Here is a 17,908-nt window from a genome sequence, read left to right as displayed (position 1 = left end):
GACCTCGGGCGACGTAGAGCCCATGACGAACTTGACGCCTCAGGAGGACGGACGGATTGGCTAGTACGTGTTCATGCCCGGTGGCCGGGTCTAATCTAGATAGATCTATGTTCTACACTTCATTCATTCCCGTCTGAGGGAAGCATCTAATGAGGGAGGTGGCCAGCGGCACGCGGAGAATTGTCCTCATGTCAAGTGGACTTCGCGGTTCCATGGGCCAGTGTCCTCCATGGGGATATACCTGAAAGGCTCGTTGCACGCCATATACGGCTGATGGCTACAACGTCAACAACTGAATCGTGGGTACAGATATGTACACGCCGGATAAGGTCCATGGTTGACGGCCACTTACAGCTCAGGACAGGAAGTACTTCTACCGTACAGTATTGTACAACGACACGTCAGAACACAGCCAATGATGGAATGATGCGGCACGAGGAGAGCGGTAGGGTTGAGGCCAGGGCATTGGTTCTAAGAATAAGAACAAACACATCAGAAGTCGTAAGGAATGCTGTGATAAGTTGTAGAAAGTAGAGTAACGTCCGCGACCAATACGAGACTACTTGCGGTGCCTGGGAAACCTGAAGGCCTTCAGGCTAGAGATGTGCATGTGGAGGGGGCTATATCGAGAGGTCCGCACTGGCACTGCCGCCGCCAAGTGATGATCATCAGTGGAAAAGTGGGACGTCCGAGCCTGTTTGCAGAGTAAGCATCGACGAGGACGAATCAGCAGCAAGAAAGCTGGTGCGCACCTGGAAGCTCCTGACGCTAGCGCCGGTGGTATCTTCTTCGAAGCGGGTGGGCACTCTGGCGACAGGCACTGCAGGGCTGATGGGGAAGGCGCTGCGCCTCTCGGGGAACTGGTCTACCGACGCTGTCCAACAGAGCAGGTCGAACGCTTGCCAGGGGTCGAGCAGCAAGGCATCGTCCATCCCTGCGAAACATGAATGGTCGAATGATTTGGATCGTGGGATCGGCGCCGCGCGGCGCAGCTCCGACTCGAGCGTATTGATAGTCTCCTCCGCAGCAGGGGACATCGGGTCTTCAATAGGCTTTGTGTCCTCCTCGATGGAGGATGGGCAAGTAGAGGTATCGGACCGCTTGCGTGCGTGGTTAAATAACGAGGAAGAACGGGAGGATGACGAGCTCGCAGAGCTCCGAGAGGATGACGGACTGCCTGGACTGCGAGGATCCTCAGCAGGCGGCTCGGGCTCGATGTCGTTGGTCTCTCCGTCAATGTCGTCTGGGACAGGGCTCTTGGTACTCTGGGGGCTCAGCGCAGACATGGGCTCGTCAGAGATAGGCGTGAAGAAGAAACCTCTCCCCGACTCGTCCACTTCCGCCGTAAAGGTGAGCGAGGTCTGTGGAGTGTGCCCTGGATTCGGCGTCGGTGGTGGAAGCGGAGTCTTGGGGAGCACAAGGTGGATCCCGCTTAATAGGCCTCTCCTTCGCATCTTCTTGATGTTCAGCGGCGCGACTGGGACTGCCTACAGCGACAGACGAGGTTCACTTCAACATCCAGATGGCGAAGACGGAGTGGACTTACCGGTGCGAGCGCTAACGGAGAACGTTCGGCCTCCAGAAAGGGCGTGCGGGGGGTCTGCACGACGTCCCGTTCCAAATTCGGAGTTTCCAGCATGCGCCAGGCATTGTCCGTGCTTGACGGAGATGACACAAGGTCAACAAAGAGCTCGGGTCGCGCCGCGACCAGGTCCAGCGACTTGTCGAAACGTCGTCGGGCAGCCGTTGCTTGCATTGCAAGGCGAATCGAATGAAGACGACGCACGAAAATCGTAAAGGGAGCTCAAACAGGAAGTGCCGAAGAACGAAGGGCGAAGGCAGGGAACATTCCATGCCGACGAATGGCCTTTTAGAAGCCTCCGCCGTGAGCGCCAGATACAGGTACGGGTAGCAGTGATGACAGGTGATGGGCGTGGTAGCGTCGCAAAGTCCAGTAGATCTTAACACCCGTTCGATGTCAAGGCGTCAGAACGGGCAGTGGGGGTCGCGCACGGTCTCCACCCGGAGCGACAGCGATGAGCAGTTGTCATACTGCCACACAACGATGTGGAACGCGCATATGTCATGGGCATACACGACGACGCCGCCGGCTGACCCATACATAGCATGGACTTGCCAACAGGCTGTTGATGTTGCAGTCACATGATGCCATTACAGCCATGGGGGACACGGTCTCCAGATGACCAGCGTACCCATCTGTGATGAACACATGCTGCGGCGACGAATCAGCTAACGCAGGGACGTGACGGTGCTTGAAATCGTGATAGCCATACCAGTCTCACACGCAATGACTTGGGTGGCGGGCCAACGAATGCAGATGCCCCGGCTCGGGATCGACCATCGTGGAGATACATTGAGTTGGAGGACGAAGCCGTAGGCAGGCAAGACGTACGACTGTTACGGGCATCCGAGGAACGCAAGCCTTGCATAGCAGCGATAAAGACTCGTCGGTGCTACGCCGGAGACGCGTACTGGGCAAGGGCAGCTATCCATAAGTCTCGGTTCATGAGATACTCGCCTCCCATTCAGCAGTTAATTACCTGAAACCCCATCGCTGCGGAACTCTGTTTTAGCCATCTGGCAGACATGTCACTCGAGGGCGCGTTCGCATCGCTCTACTCACCTCTACGCCCACTGCCGTCGCGTAATCCTCCCAAGGGACAGGCCTTCTCTACCCTCAGCCATCAAGATGACCTCATCGAGCGCAGCCCACTGCTCATCGTTCATATCGGCCCTCCGAGCTTTCCTGGACTGAATGTCTTCTAAACGAGTTCCTGGCTTAAGGCCGTGTGGCTTATATGCATCGTGGTTTTGCGGTAGGTTTGGCTTCCATCGCGGTCTGGAGGAGTCATGCTCCCACAGCGACACTTTACTTGTATAGAATCGATATGACCACAGCAAGTGACTCATGTTACGGGTGACACGGTGAGGCAGACCGCGAGAACGGGCTGAGTTGGATAGAAATGACAACGTCTTGTCCACTGTTCATAACGGGGATGTCAGTGTCATCCGTGGCACATAACAGGGCACGTACTCCGGGCCTCCCAAGCTCCATACCACCGCTGCAGAGTCGTTCGTTCACTCTCCGCGAGAGGAGTGCTTTGCAGGCGATGCAGCACCTCGGCCGCACGGTCGAAGCCCGGTCTCCATAACACTCGTAATTGTTGCGTAGCGGATCCGTTGTTCAGAACCGATGCTGCAGTGGCTCGTAAGACAAGTCGATAGAGGCTTGTGAACTCGGCAGGTAGTCGTGTCGTAGGTGTCATGGGCAGGTAAACGAAGGAGCAGTGTCTGTTGTCCGACTTGTCGTCTATAATAATACCCAACAGGCTTCCAGGACTTTAGCGCCTACGGTCGTCCGCTAGTCTCGCGCGCCACACGCCTTAGCCACAGCGCGTCTCGCAACGACCTCCGAGGATGCCATGTCTCCATCTCGCTCAAATCCTACCCGATTCTCTCAGAAACCTCTTTTTCTCGGTCTAGACGTCGACATAAGCCCAGTGAGGGTGTCACCCAGCCGATACATCCATAAGAACGCACGCAAGGTCAATGCCAGAGCCCGGAGCTCGTGTCACTCAATATTATCTCGACAAAACTACCAGTCTGCATCGCCCCTACTGGTCGATGTGTTCGGAAACCAGGAGAAAGACGTCCGCCAGCGCAGAAAAGGGACTTGCTCGGGTTAACTGTAGCCTAGTGCCCGCTCGGAAGATACCTATTCAATCAAACACGCTATCAGACTGGATCGAGGGCCGAGGCTGCTGGGGCCCGCAGCTTTCCCAGAGACCCAACGTTGGGTGCGGGTACGCGCCCAATAAGTACCACAGGCTGCCTCTTCTGCCCCGTATGGCTGGACTGGGACGAAGAGGGGTGGGTGGTCTAACACGCGGCGGACTGGTGCTCGCAGGACGAAACCGGCGCTGCGAGCCTGAGAGGGTGCAATAGACACTTCAGTGGAGGACTGGCCAATGTTCTTCTATCAGGCTCTCGTTTATCATCCGGACGTCTCGTGGAAGGGTCAGCGGGCTCTTAGTCAAGGTGAGCGCGTTACATATGTCCGCGGTCATTCAGTTACTCTGGTATGTGCTCAAATGCCTGTATCCCTGTGAGGTCGATCTCCCGCGTCACAAATGCTATATGACCGAATCAACAACGGATTATTGTCTTGACCTGTATGCGGTACCCGGACCCGGACCTGTTGCTCACATGTCATTGGTGTCCCAAGTACGGCTGTGCACGTAGCAACCGCAGCGGCAGACTGAAAGGAAGACAACTAAGCTCTTCAGCAGCTAAGTCCACGTTTTATTTTCGACTCCACTCACAATCCCTGTCAGCGAGCATTGAAGATATTGACATTGGGTCGAGTTGCTCTATCCTGGCGAGAATGCAAATAGTTGTCAAGGTCCGATGCGGGACGTGAGTTCAAGTTGTTCATCAACTCTGGCTCAAGTAACCCGTATCCCTGCTCGCATCTTTACGCCTGCATACCTGTACGCCTGGACCATAGCTGAGCTCGCACCGCCTTCGAAGGACGAGTGTCGGTGCACAGCATGGACGATGATCTGGCTCACCATTAGTCTCCACGCATGGTAAGTGGCTATGGCCCGGATTGTCGCCTCTTTCCTAATCAATGCATTTACGAACAAAGGAACGCACCTCGGGTCGTCAAAAACAGCAGGTGATCCATATGATCACTCTTGACTCGAACCACGCCGTAGTGTCTGTTGACATCGCTCACCGTCCACCAGTCGACCAATTGAATCCAACGAACTAACTGTCAAGAGGACCGCGATGAGCGCCAGACAATTCGAACTGCTCCATATCCCAGTGGATGACAAGGCCTGCGTAAGTGGCTGCATTGCATTATTGCTCTGTCGTCGCGTCCTGATCTCCCGTCAGTGGACCATCCCCATCTTAGACGGCCGGAACCGACCCATCCCCTGGGCGGCATTCGGCGACTACAGCGCTCCCGTATTGGCTCACTTTGCGGATGACGACACCGACGCCTTCACGATATCCTCTGAGGACACGGGGCTCTGCTCGATACCCGAGGATGTGGACGACGACCTCACGGGCTCGTCATGCTACTCACGCCACTCCTGGCCCATAGACGAGAATCTTACAGAAGACATCGGTCAACTTGAGGAAGAGGAGCCCGAGGAGGCAGAGGAGGACTTCGGCGGGCCACGCGAAGTGTGCCACTCGTTCTTCTTTCGCGGGGCGCAGTATGAGACCGTTCGCACCATCGTTCGCGCGAACAGCGAGTCCGCCTTCTCCGGACTGTACTCGTCGGACTCGGACTCGGACGCCTGGTCAAGCAGCAGTACCAGTCTGAGCCTGAGTGGCGACGTCCCGGACGACGTCTCCGACCCCGGAACAGACACGCCCCAGCTCTCTCGCTCGCCCACGCCCGACCCGCTGGACGCCGTGCGCTGCGGAGTCGAGCTCATCGCCGCTCGGCAACACCTCGAGGAGGACCTCTACTACCGCGAGCACGAGTGGCTGCTTCAGCAGATCGGCTGTGGGCGGATGGAGATCTGGGTAACGGAGGAGCGGGTGGAGCGCACCGAGTTGAGCGAAGACTCGCGGCCGAGAGTATTCTTCGCCCCTCCGTCGGGGCGACGCCAGTCGCTTGGGGGCTGCTCTTAGTAGGCTCAGAGGCGACGGCGCGGGACACAAGCCCTTCACTTAGCGATTACCTCGGGTATTCGCCCTCCTCGAGGGTCAACATCAACGCCATCTTCGACTCGGTCTACCATGATTTCTCGGTGTCCGGTCTCGCTCGTCTCTCGGAGAGGATCCAAACCGACTGCTACTTGCATTCGCGCAAGTCCATAACATCGGCCACCGAAGTCGAGCACCGATGAAGCCTTCACCGCCTTGGATCACTGTATGACCATCACTGTTTGTCGCTTGTATAGTTGAAGCTTGTTCGTCTCACACTTGATGTTGTACGTTGACGGACTACACAATATATACCGCTTACATCCCGAAGACTAGTAAAACACGCGTAAACAAGACGTCGACAGAAAGTCCGTCAAGAGACAACCGAATGAATTGACAACATACAATACGTGCTACGTGCTTTGCTTTTCTGTGCGACTAACATGCCGTCTAGGCAAAACAGCGGAACCTGGAACAAGCAGAAAATACGATAATAACAACGAGGGGGGGTGAGAGAGGCCGAACGAAAACGAAGCGATGACGTGCGATTTGAGATCTAGACTACCGAGCTTGGTTATGACTAATGGAACAACTCCGAGCAGATGGGGGAGTAGAGCCGGTCCGTGAGGGGGAAGCATACGTGGACAGCGAGGAAAGAGAGAATGCGTGTGCGGTGAACGAATTGAAGTGCGTGTATGCGCGATGTACCGCCTATCTCCGCAACGTGTCAGTATCGTTGCCAGAGCCCGCACACATGCACGCAACACGCACGTTTCAGGGTCAAAGAGCAAGTCACTTGGCGCCATAGACCGCAGGGAGTACCGGGGCAGGCGGATACGCAGCGTACGGCCCGGGCATGAACGCTCCCGCACCCCCGTAACGCATGTAATTCGCCCAGTGATCGTGCTGCAGCTTCTGAATGTGCATCAGATACTGCGCGTCACTCATACCAGGTGTGCGCGGCGGAAGCGCGTACGGAAACGCAGCTGGCGCAGGGTGTTGCATGGGGAAGAAGCCTGCCTGGTTGGGTATGGGCACCGGCACCGGGTGGCTTGCCAGCACGGGTGTCGCGGGCGGCGCGGACGCGGCGGTCGATAGCGAGCTCGCACTGCTCGATGAACGCTTGTGTGCGTGTTTCTGGGTGCGGGGACGTGGCTCCCTCTTCGCCGCGGCCGGAGCGGGCGTTGGGACTGGGGTACTGGAAGGCACAGGAGGTGACACGACGCCATCGATCCAGCCATCATCAGACGTCTTGGACGAGGGCCCGCTGATCCAGCCATCGGCGTCGGCGGTCATCCCGGACGACGGGCTACTACGTTCCGAGGACGTTGCCCGTTCCGTTGAACGCTCCTTGGTCGCTTTGCCTTCGGGTGTGTGCTCGAGACTAGGTGCGCTTGCCTTATCGCCTTTCTTGCCGTTCCACCGCCCAGACCGCAGCCGATCAACCATCTCGCGGGTGCGAGACGCATTCCGCACCCGGCTACGGATCGTACTCGAGCCATCGGCCAGGAAGGCTGGGAGGAGATCAGCGGAGGGGCGAGCACGGCGCGGGGTCGAGCTGCGGGGGCTCTCGTTGCCTGCCTCGGCGGAGTGGTAGAAGCCTTCGCCGTCCTTAAGCAGAAGGGAGCGCTTTCTAGCAGCAGGCGATGCCGCCGGGTTGTCGGCACTGAGCGACGGAAAGGCGAACTCGTGTGTCGGAGACGGCGACTTGGACACGGAGGAGGGCGGCGACGGTGCAGCGGGAATAAAGGCGGCCGCGGTTGCACTCAGGGGCGTCGGGTGCGGCTGGAGGACGTCGATGGACCCGTCCTTTGCGCTGCGCGAGAGTGAGGAGGGGGATGCGCGGGGGGTAGACGGTGGCGGGTCAGACTCGGTCGACAGTTCAGACTCACTGAGCTCCGGACTGTCGAGCAGACTGAGGTCCCATAGCTTGCTATCTGGCCCACCCGCGGCGGCGACGATCTCCTCGAACGAAGTCGACAGACGCTTGCTGATCCCACCAAGGAGCTGCTCGACCTGATCGTGCCACTGGCGCTGTACCGTGGCAATATCACCCTCGCTCAACGTCCCGCAGAACAGCGGCCGCTCGTCGGGAGCAGCTACGTCGGTGAGGGAAGCAACGATACCCACGTCGTGTTCGTAGCACAAGACTGTATCCTCCACCGAGTTGACCCCAGTTAGCCTCGAACTCAGCTCCACATCGTCCTCGACATTGTCCGGCGTCTTGCGGCGCCTCGCCCGGTAAAGGAGATCGTGGTAATGCGGTGGCCTGGCGTAGACACCTGAGCCTGCGAGAAGCGGTGTGAATATGGGTATCCTTGACGGACGCTGTGGACGTCTAGGAGGATAGGACCAGGAGACACAGCGGTACGATGATGCCCTCGACCAGTCCTTCGTCGCCACCCTCGACTCCTGAGCATTCCGAGCGTCCTGGTCGCATCGCACCCTGGCGGTAGGCATCAGGAAAGGATGGGTCCTTCACAAAGAGCTGCGTCGGGAGAAATACAAGCTGAAAAACAAAGGATTGGTGCCACTCGGCGACAGCTGGAGGCTACACCGCCTCGAGGCTGGGCCGGGACAAACGAGCGTCGTGGACAATGGTAGTCGCTTATCGATTATGCGTGGAACATGTGCTCGAACGGATCGGTTCTTCCCCTGGCTTCAGCGGCGGAAGTGCGGATGCAGCGAGGTCGTCGTCGTGGTCGGCGTTGGGAAGCACTTTGGGGACCACGAGGTACGGTGTGCGATAACTCAGCACTCCCGACTCAGTCACATGCCGTTATTGTATTTATTACTATAGCCTTGTATAGATACTGATGATAGCCTAGTGGTCGATTGATGCCCGGGTATTACGAATTCGGATGTTGTTTGGTATGTACTCCGAGTCTCTGCGGCGACGTCGACGTATCGGGAGAGCTCGAAGTTTGCGCTGAGCTTTGATTTGGTATAATGCTACGGCATTGCATTACGCTTGCGTATGGAATACAGTAAGTCGTGCTGCACTAGAACATCCTAAATGCGTGTACTGAGTAACTCGCTAGGGAACGTTTGAAAAGTGGTATTCCAACTGTCGAGCGCATGCCCGGGGGGTTAGGCACTTCGCCATTGTCGTGAGTACAGTATAGTTATCATTCATTTTCCCTGGGAGCCGTCTACGGTCGCTTGATCAACTACGACTGCGTGGCAGCGTCCAGACGTCCAGTGCAGCGTAGTAGCCGCCTCCTGGCTCGTAGCAGGAACGCAGCTCGGATAAATACTGTGTGGCACTCGTTGTCATGTAACGAACGTCACAGTCTAATCAATTCGATGTGAGAAGGCTCCCGCTGTCAGACCTTGAAGCTTGACCAGCTACAGCCTTGCATGTGGTCTGTTCACCGTCGCTCTTGAAGTACTGATTTCCTAGTCCCCTCAGTGTCGAATGTCGAATGTCTACTGCACTCGACCAGACAGCGCTACAACCGTGGGTACCCCTCCTGTCGAGGCTGGGCGTTTAACGTCAACGGCTGAGGCGCTGCGGGATGCTCCTCAGTAACAGGCCTCGGTGTGCATGGTTGGATGCAATAGCTTGTCGGGAAGGTCGTGGTCAAGAGACGCTGGATGTACTGTTTGCTGATCGATTCCGCAGGGTAGTAGCCAATCACAGCATCCAGACCTCTCGGTGAATGCATCCTTTTCACTGTCGAGCAGATTCGAAAGGCTTACCCTGCACGAAGTATCGTGAGTCTGACTCTATCGCGCCGCTTCAATATCCAACTGATGACTGTTGCCTCGTTATGTCAGTCTGTGTTTGACATCCCAGAGATCCCCGTTCCCTTCGCTCTCGGGCTTGTGGATGGCGACGAGATGACCCTGGATTTGAAGCGTGGGCCTCCGGATGTCATGACTACTTTCTCTACAGACGCCAATTCTGTGGATTCCTCCGTCAGTGCTCATCGATATCCACAATTCATGTATGCGAGCACTGATAAGTTGGTATGTCTTGCCTACCGTGCATCAGAGTCAATGTGAGTCTGACTTCCATGCTCATCTTAAAGCGTCAGGCCGTCAGCCCTGAATAACGACCACACTTACGTCGTCGTTGAGAGTTAACGGCCGAATTTGCGCTCTGCTACGCGGTCGGCCATCCAAGTCGCCCGCCGATTATATCTTACCTCAACTCCACATCGGACACACTGACGTTCTCTTTGTACCTGGCCCGCGGTACGCGCGCGGCACCCGTCCTCGAGCGAGACGGCGCGCGGACCCTCGCTGCAGGGAGCTCTTTACCCTCGCCTAATTTCTTCGTCATCTCTGGTTACTCTGGTGAACGTACATTGGATGTTCTCGCCACTCCTATAACTTCGCACAGCGGTAACCGTCATATTTAGATGCGTCTCTACACCCTCTCTCACGTGTAGACCGCCCTACAGACCTTCGGTATTACCCAATTACCTATTTCTTGACCCTCGGTGGACCGCGATCAACTAGCGCAGTCCTAGGCGGTCCTACTCAACGGATACTATCACTCTGAGGCCGCGCGTCCGACTCTTGAGTCGGCGCGACCTCAAGATCCAAATCTCAGATTACAGCCACAACCGCGCCATCACGTGACCGCGGCAGGTGTGGCTCTGTGGCCAACTGCGTCGGGACTTCAACAGCCGCTCGCTCATTGTTCTCTCGTTTGCTCCTCCACTACCCACCACAACACTCACGCTCAGATATGCCTCCAAGGAGATCCAACCGAACAAAATCCTCTGCACCTGCAAGCACGATTCCAGCGAAAACCGAGGCGCGGTGGAAAAATGTACGCAGTCGACGGGGCGGATTGAAAGACATGCTGAATATGCCCATGGACATCATTCAAGAGGTGGAATTCATAATTTTTCCAGCGCATCATTGAAACGCTGACACGGCTCACATAGATATGTCTGTATCTTCACCCCCGCGAACTGCTGAGTCTCTCCCGCACGTCGAAGCCCTTTCATGCCTTCCTCATGCGGAGAAGCTCCGCATACCTCTGGAAGGGCTCGTTGAAGAATGTGCAAGGTCTACCTCCATGCCCGAAGGGCTGGATTGAACCTTCGTGGGTGTCCCTCGTCTTCTCTCCGTATTGTACGGTGCGTGGTATTTCGTTTGGCGCGCGTAGCTGTGTACTTTGTCTCATCGGCGTCCATCAATGTGACACACCTCCAGGAGTGCGGAGTAGGCAGAGCGACAACAGTCATATGGGAATTTTTGGCCCGCTTTTGCGCAAGCTGCAGGAAAGATATGTAAGTGCATCGTCCAGTAGGCTCGATCATGTCTATTAAAGCCACTCACATGGGGATGTTCAAGGGTCGTTGCCAAAAACAGGGTATACACAATCCTGGGATTTGATTATATCCCTGCGGATATATTGATTGAGGTGCGTTTCCAAGAATGTTCTAGACTTCGCCTACTGACCACACTTCCAGTCCACGGTCACCGGCTTCAGTGTGCCATGCTATCTACAGTCCCAAGTATCCGATGCGATTGCCGCGTACGAGAAGTTGTCTTCGCCTAGGAGATCGGACGAGCGCCGAGAATTATCCAACAAGCATATGCGGCAGGCGAAACTCTCCCGCGAAGTATGTGTCTCCATGCGCTTAGGGTATTTGCATTTGACATGTTTCATGTGACAGTTTGCAACATTGTGCTACAAGTGGCAAGCCAACGACAACCGGATACGAGCTCAAGAGTTCGAGGCTGTGATAGATGAACGCCTAGACGAGTATGCGGAATGAATGCTCATTTCCCCTGAGTGATACTCATCATGTCCATGTAGCGTTATCTCAAGGTTGCGTGCGCTTGAATGGGGCCCTGAGCTCGACTTCATACAATCTCGAGACTACGTTCCGCTCTCCGAGCACAAACTCGTGCGGGTCGCCAAGAAGCTCACCGATCGAGGTGCGTACTCAGCTGAATGATCGCGTAGACAATCTCTAATGGTCATGGCTGTCAACAGTCTGGCAGAACATGCAAAGCGAGATCTTGGAATGCATGAATGGCATTCGCAAAGAGCGCGAGGAACATGAGTACAATCTCATGATGGCAGGGCGTTGGTCCGTCCTTCAAAACGCGGGGAGGGAGCTATTGGACCGATATATCGGCGAACATCCGGAGCTGATAACCTACGGACTGGACGTCGCCGACCTCGCTCTTTTCCAGGAGTTTCGCAAGATAATGTGCGTACCCGCAGACGAGTCCGTGAACCGAGCGGACTTTTTGGCTCTGGAGAGCCAAATGGATACCATGGTCGAAAGATGGCGGACGCACATCTGCAAGCAACTCCGCGGATCGTTCGTGACCTGCAATATCGAAACGCCCAGTTGGAAGAACCCGCTCGACCTTGCTACAACGGTGTTCGAACTCCCTATCCGTGGATTAGCTTCGTTTCCATCTGTAGTTGCAAATGTGGCCGTCCGATTTCCTATGCCGAGGTCCAGGAGGAGCGCATATGAGAAGTTTGTGTATGGTCAAACAAGGGCAGACTCCACAATTACGGGCCTCAAGATCAAGCCCATGAAACCAAATGGTGTCATGCGAGCGGTCATACAGCTTTGTGGCAAGGATCCAGACTGGGCAACCGCAGAGGACATGGATGCGTTAGACAAGAGGCTGATCAACGAGGATGTAGATGAGGTTGTAACATGGCGCGGTGCGGTGAGTCTAGGGCGCAGCTGACATGGTAATATCAACTCACTTGTTGGGTTTCGCAGATCATGGCGGCTACCACAGGCTGGTCGCAGAGATGGCGATTAGCCAACGCTGAGGAAACAGCCAAGGTGAAAGAAATTGAAGCACGGTTGCTGGCGGTGAACGTCAAGGTATGGACGTGCACGAGATGCGAGGGACCACAGATGCCAGCGTCCCGAGACGCAGTGCGGGATCATCTTTGTGATGTGTGAGCGACATAATCTATTTTCCTGTAGTTTTCCTGACGACTGGTTACCCAGACACGGGATTGGACTGACAGACATCGAGGATGGAGATATTGATATGAATCAGACCCTCGCGCATACAGAACTGACGTGGCACCATATTAAACTCTACCATCTGAGGGAAGATCTACCGTGATACTGAAGTCCGTAGGAAGTGCACGCTACTAGAAGTATCATGATGTATTACGCTGTATTGCTTTATCATATATACACGGGACTCCGCATATGAGGTCCGTCGTACAGTGCTACTACTATAAAAGACTCGGATTTGCGCACACACTGGATACAAGGCATTGAACATTCTCGTCGATAGGCTCGAACTACGCCGTGCTCGCTCGCCGCCGAAGCCCGGCTAATCCTAAGAAGTTAGCTGATCTTGTAAGTTTTACCGAGTTCCAGTCAGCTTGCGATTAAGTTTGACGCACCCAATGACATGCACTACTGCTTTCAATAGCCTTCATAGCCTTCATGCAATTGCTCGAGATGCCAGGCCAGAGGCCTTGCGAACGCGGAGCTCCCACGGGCCGCGTCGAACCGGTGCCACAGCTGCCCGAAACACAAGGAACGCCACAGACGCGTCGTATCACGTGATCGTGGCAGCTGTGGCTAGCTGTGGCTTGAACCGCGTCGAAGGTGCGTCAACCTGGCGTCGACACTTGAGCTAAACCGCTGTGGGACTGGTTAAATACCTCGCTCACTCGCACATCGCTTATCTCGTTACTCTATACTGTCTTTAACATGCCACCTAGAAAATCCAAGCGGACCAAGGCCACGACGTCGCCTCCTGATCATGATGACACCGTCGACGCGAAGACGGTAGCTCGATGGAAGCATGTGCGCGGCCAGCGCGGGGGACTTAAAGACTTGCTCAAGATGCCTTTGGATGTAATACGAGAGGTGAATACGGGGTGAGACACGAAACACATGGCGACGGCTGACAATTATATTCGCAGATCTGCCTATTGCTTCATCCCAGAGACTTGCTGAGTCTCTCGCGGACAACAAAGTCTTTCTATGCGTTATTGATGCAGAGAAGCTCTGCATACCTATGGAAGGGATCGATGAAGAACGTTTGTGGACTGCCTCCGTGTCCGGAAGGATGGATCGAACCTTCATGGATATCCCTTGTCTTCACTCCACCTTGCACTGTACGTCAACTAGTACTCATCAGACTTGGGTGTTGGCCTCACGCATTGACATCAACTCGTAAACATATAGGTCTGTGGAACGACCAAGGATACGACAGTGTACTGGGAGTTCCGTATCCGGTTCTGCGTGAGGTGCACAAAGCAAATGTCAGTGATTATACTGCATGCTCGACCGCGTTCGCTAACGCCATACCTCCATGTGTGGCCAGGTTCATACCTTGTGATCAAGCAGCCGTAATTCTCAGTCCATGGCAAACGCGAGAGTTCAAACACATACCACGTACTGCGTTCGTTGAAGTGAGTTTTCACAACCATGTCTGTGCTCTGCGTACTCAATCTACCTGCAGGCCATGGTTCCTCGGTTTCGCAGGCTGTGTTATACATCCTCCCACCTATTAGACGTTGTTCAAACTCTTGGAACACGCTTCTCGATGTACGAGATGAGGGATCGTGACAAGCTGGATAAACTCACGGGTGAATATATTGAGCAGGCGAAGTTGACCCGGGAGGTAAGTGAGATGTCAATGAGATTGATGGATTCCGCATCTTATTCGACACATTCAGCATGCGGGCTTATGCCACAAGTGGGCTCAGAAGGAGGAACATGCACGAACTACGAAGCTCGAGCGCGAACGTTTCGAGAAGTGAGTAATGGCTTACTTGATACCTAGTCATTACTTGAGGCGATATGTACAGCGTCACGTCGAGGCTACGCAAACTTGGCTGGGGACCGGAAGTTGATTTCTTACACGGCCAAGAGTACAACGAGCTTGCAGAACACGAGCTTGTGCGGGTCGCTAAGAAGCTCACGGACCGAGGTGAGCGCCAGCCCTACGCAGACTCGGACATCCAAGTGACATACCAGCTGATGGTCCCTTTCGTTCAGTCTGGCAAAAGATTCAATCCGAAGTGATTCAGCTGATGGAGGACATCCGCGCAGAACGCCTCGAGCATGAGTATACGGTCATGCTGACCGAGCGTTGGTCGGTCATGAAATCTGTTGCAAAGGGGCTCTTGGACCGATACCTCAGCGAGCATCCGGAGATGCTCGAGTACGGGCTCAACATTGCGGACCTCGCGCTTACGAAGGAATTCCGCGAAGTTATGTGCGCGCCTGAAGACGAAGTGGTGGGCAGCGCAAGATTCCTCGCGCTGGAGGGACAGATGAACACAATCGTCGAATCCTGGCGTTCTCGCATTCGCAAAGAAGTTCAGGAGCTATTCGTCAAGCACGGAATTCCGACGCCTCGACACGGCGACCCGCTTGACCTTGTGACCACGGTATTTGAGGACGTGCGGTCTTCAGAGCGAAGCTTCTTCCCGAGGATTGTGTCCCACAAAGCATTGCGCTCCGCCAAGCCAGAGGCTGGGGGAGATGCCTACGAAGAGTTCGTGTATGGATTGGATGACGTACACTGCTACGAGACCTGCAGTATGCTTCGGCCGTTGCCAACCAACGATGCCATGCGAGAGGTGATAAAGCTGTGCGGAAAGGATCCAGACGTTGCAAGTGTGCAAGAAATGGATGCCCTGGATCTCCGTTTGCTTGACAAGTATGGCCGAATAAGGACATGGCGTGGTGCGGTGAGTGGTTCGTGTCATCCCCGTCGTTTCATTTTCTCAATGGCTACGTGATAGGTTATGGCATCGTCCGATGACAATCATCACGCGTACAAGCTCGTTGATGCCGAAGGAACAGCTAAAGTGAAGGAAAGTGAGATGTGCAAATTGGAGCAGGAGAAGCTGTGGACCTGCCCCAAGTGCGAGACACCGCAATTACCCGAAACTCGTGATGTTGTACTGAAACATCTCTCTACCGAGTAGGCATCGCATCTTGTGCTCTTCTGTTCACGAATCTGAATGTATTCTTCTCCAGACACGGGATCGAACTTCCGGATATTACGGACGCAGACCTCAAGATCAACCGCGCCCTGGAATCATCCTTGTTAGCGAGCTGGGCATCCGGTGACTGTCCACCATACAAGAACTTCTGGGCGAGATTTTAGAGGGACATGTACTGGCTCAGATTTTCCGAGTAGTACTCATTCCAAGGCGAGGGCGAATCCAACTACTAGTAGCCTTCCCCGTATGGCCGATCATTTGTTGATAGCTCGATTGGAACTCCCCTAGTGTACTCGTAGATACATGTACTGTACTTTGTGGTAGGAACTTGCCTGTCGGTGTCGTTCTATGATAGTGATAGAAGTTTCCTTGCCATATCTTCTGTGTGAAGCTGAATCGGAAGGCAATGGTCACAGCTCGAGGTGCGTCCCAGCATTCCAGACCGCTGCGTAGCAAAACTGACTCCCAAACTTTCCAGCCCGGAGTCTGACTCTCTAGGCCTCTGTGGACAATGCTCGTGGGTATATCGCCGAGTTCGGCGAGGTGACGAATCCGTTCTGCTTGGCCTCGATGCTGACCGATGTGCACCACACTATGACTAACTCGGGAGGAAGTGTGCGTGGCCTCGCGGCGGCCCAACCGACACTCCAGAAAAGGCAAGAGATACCAAATGCGTCCTGCGGTGGCTGCGCCGGAGCAGTTCGTCTGCGCAGTTCCTGGCCAAGTGTTCCCTCCGTCGGGCCCGCAGCCGCACGGCAGCGTGCCGAGCTGACTAGGTCGAATCGTATATAGGCAGTGAGTTTCGCGCTCCCCGGTCTTCAGACTCTTGTACGCACCCAGCAACAATGTCTACCCCTCAGTTCCACATCAAGCTCTCTCAGCCTCACGGCTTCACTCGCGCCGTCCTCTTCACGGCTCCCCCGACTTGGGACGATCTCACCTCCCGCATCAAGTCTTTCTTCGACATCCCTGAGGACCGTGTTGCTCTCGCCTACGTCGACGCTGACGGTGATGAGGTGACTTTGAACTCGCAGCATGAGCTCCATGAGCTCTTCACCGCTCTTCGCTGTGATACCAACTCTACCACCCTTAAGTTCGCAGTCCGCGACATGCGCGACCTTCGTCAGGCATCCTTCTCCGAGGATACACACCACGTCATGTCCGCGCCGGATGTTACTGTTGAGCACGACGGCGAACCGCAGGTCGAGCCCACCATCGCGGCGGAGGCTACCGCAGGTGAGCATGCGCCGCCTCATACCGATGATCCCTCCCTCCCCGGCCGTCCTGCCTTCAGCATGGCCTCAAGGGGTATGTGCTCTCCTCGCGGTCGCGGTGGGCGCCGTGGCGGACGAGGCGGAGGACGCGGTGGGTTTGGAGGCCCACTTCGCGGTCATCACATCGGCCATCCGAGTCCCCGCAGCCGTCCTGGTATACCTCCCACCGACTTCCCTTTCCCCATGTTCCCTGGCCCACCTGCCCACGGGCGGGGTGCCTTTGTAAGTCGTGGCGCCCCACCATCCCCGATGAGCCATGAGATGTTCCGCGCGCACAGCGCACCTCCTGAGCTTCACACGAACGACCCTGAGGCCGAGGACGTCTTCACTCCTGAGTGGTTCACTAGGTTCCACCACCATGGTCCTCCCCGCGATGACCTTCGCCCCCCTTGCTCCCGTAGCCCAACTCCTGAGGGCGGAAGCGACCGTCGCCCACACCACCATCACCACCAGCACCAGCGCGGAGGACCTCGTCAATTCGGTCGCGGTATGGGATTCGGCTTTCCTTTCGACATGCACGCCGGGCGTGGAGGCGGCGGCATGTTCGCCCGCGGACGAGGCGGGTTCGGTGGACCGTTCGGTCACCACGACCTCCCCCTCGAGTTTCCTGAGATGTTCCACGGAGTACATGTGCATCCCTTCGACTTCAGCGGACGTAGCCGTGGCGGCTTTCCTCGCGGAGTTGGAGGTCGTGGGCGCGGTATGGGTCTAGGTATGGCCCCCGGTGGACCGCCCGCCGCCGTATTCGAAGATCCTCGCATCGTGATGGTGGGCGTAGGGTTTTGAAATAGACGTCGTCTGAAGGGAATGGTGGCGAGGTTTGATATTCCGTCGTAAGAATAGGCAGAGAACCCTTTCACATATTATGCAGTCTTCTGTATTTATCGCGAGTCGCATTTCAGTAGCTAGTAAAAGAAACAGTAGTATACACGGACCGTTAACTATCTGAATGCGCTTTGACTCGCAGCCACCTTGCGTGAACCTTTGCTATCGCTCTGGCAGAGTTGAGGATAAGTACGCC

At 55.6% G+C, this 17,908-nt stretch overlaps 7 protein-coding genes across 7 annotated transcripts; 4 read left to right on the top strand and 3 right to left on the bottom strand.

Moving 5' to 3' along the window:
• Nucleotides 1-291: 291 nt before the first annotated feature.
• Nucleotides 292-2,132, bottom strand: C8Q71DRAFT_188591 (uncharacterized protein). Its single transcript, XM_047916852.1, has 3 exons — nt 1,547-2,132; nt 753-1,487; nt 292-694 (listed from the first exon to the last, which is right to left on the bottom strand). Exons 1-3 carry the CDS (start codon nt 1,754-1,756, stop codon nt 560-562), a joined length of 1,080 nt encoding a protein of 359 aa, XP_047776271.1. The 5' UTR covers nt 1,757-2,132; the 3' UTR covers nt 292-559.
• A 162-nt stretch (nt 2,133-2,294) lies between these two features.
• C8Q71DRAFT_773888 (uncharacterized protein) lies at nt 2,295-3,342 on the bottom strand. Its single transcript, XM_047924475.1, has 3 exons — nt 3,056-3,342; nt 2,645-3,002; nt 2,295-2,575 (listed from the first exon to the last, which is right to left on the bottom strand). The coding sequence occupies exons 1-2, from the start codon at nt 3,285-3,287 to the stop codon at nt 2,647-2,649; spliced, it is 588 nt and encodes a 195-aa protein (XP_047776270.1). The 5' UTR covers nt 3,288-3,342; the 3' UTR covers nt 2,295-2,575; nt 2,645-2,646.
• A 1,054-nt stretch (nt 3,343-4,396) lies between these two features.
• On the top strand, nt 4,397-5,778 carry C8Q71DRAFT_188437 (uncharacterized protein). The gene is made up of 3 exons (XM_047916851.1): nt 4,397-4,610; nt 4,670-4,866; nt 4,921-5,778. Exons 2-3 carry the CDS (start codon nt 4,813-4,815, stop codon nt 5,668-5,670), a joined length of 804 nt encoding a protein of 267 aa, XP_047776269.1. The 5' UTR covers nt 4,397-4,610; nt 4,670-4,812; the 3' UTR covers nt 5,671-5,778.
• Nucleotides 5,779-6,477: 699 nt separating this feature from the next.
• Nucleotides 6,478-8,145, bottom strand: C8Q71DRAFT_860322 (uncharacterized protein; the record flags this gene model as incomplete). The annotated part of the gene is made up of 1 exon (XM_047927783.1): nt 6,478-8,145. The coding sequence occupies one exon, from the start codon at nt 8,143-8,145 to the stop codon at nt 6,478-6,480; it is 1,668 nt and encodes a 555-aa protein (XP_047776268.1).
• Nucleotides 8,146-10,384: 2,239 nt separating this feature from the next.
• On the top strand, nt 10,385-12,886 carry C8Q71DRAFT_849859 (uncharacterized protein; the record flags this gene model as incomplete). The annotated part of the gene is made up of 10 exons (XM_047926716.1): nt 10,385-10,468; nt 10,587-10,781; nt 10,858-10,934; nt 10,999-11,068; nt 11,118-11,270; nt 11,325-11,413; nt 11,468-11,589; nt 11,648-12,345; nt 12,402-12,586; nt 12,639-12,886. 10 exons carry the CDS (start codon nt 10,385-10,387, stop codon nt 12,757-12,759), a joined length of 1,794 nt encoding a protein of 597 aa, XP_047776267.1. The 3' UTR covers nt 12,760-12,886.
• Nucleotides 12,887-13,273: 387 nt separating this feature from the next.
• On the top strand, nt 13,274-15,785 carry C8Q71DRAFT_188335 (uncharacterized protein). Its single transcript, XM_047916850.1, has 10 exons — nt 13,274-13,520; nt 13,577-13,771; nt 13,842-13,918; nt 13,981-14,068; nt 14,119-14,280; nt 14,336-14,415; nt 14,468-14,589; nt 14,658-15,355; nt 15,410-15,591; nt 15,648-15,785. The coding sequence occupies exons 1-10, from the start codon at nt 13,362-13,364 to the stop codon at nt 15,775-15,777; spliced, it is 1,893 nt and encodes a 630-aa protein (XP_047776266.1). The 5' UTR covers nt 13,274-13,361; the 3' UTR covers nt 15,778-15,785.
• Nucleotides 15,786-16,458: 673 nt separating this feature from the next.
• C8Q71DRAFT_860320 (uncharacterized protein) lies at nt 16,459-17,599 on the top strand (the record flags this gene model as incomplete). The annotated part of the gene is made up of 2 exons (XM_047927782.1): nt 16,459-16,921; nt 17,235-17,599. The coding sequence occupies 2 exons, from the start codon at nt 16,459-16,461 to the stop codon at nt 17,597-17,599; spliced, it is 828 nt and encodes a 275-aa protein (XP_047776265.1).
• Between the last annotated feature and the right edge of the window lie 309 nt (nt 17,600-17,908).

The sequence above is a fragment of the Rhodofomes roseus genome, assembly GCF_022264815.1.
Source record: "Rhodofomes roseus strain CIRM-BRFM 1785 chromosome Unknown C8Q71scaffold_18, whole genome shotgun sequence".
NCBI classification, from domain to species: domain Eukaryota; kingdom Fungi; phylum Basidiomycota; class Agaricomycetes; order Polyporales; family Fomitopsidaceae; genus Rhodofomes; species Rhodofomes roseus.
The sequence above is the reverse complement of the archived record's forward strand: the minus strand, read 5'-3'. Positions and strand labels throughout refer to the sequence as shown.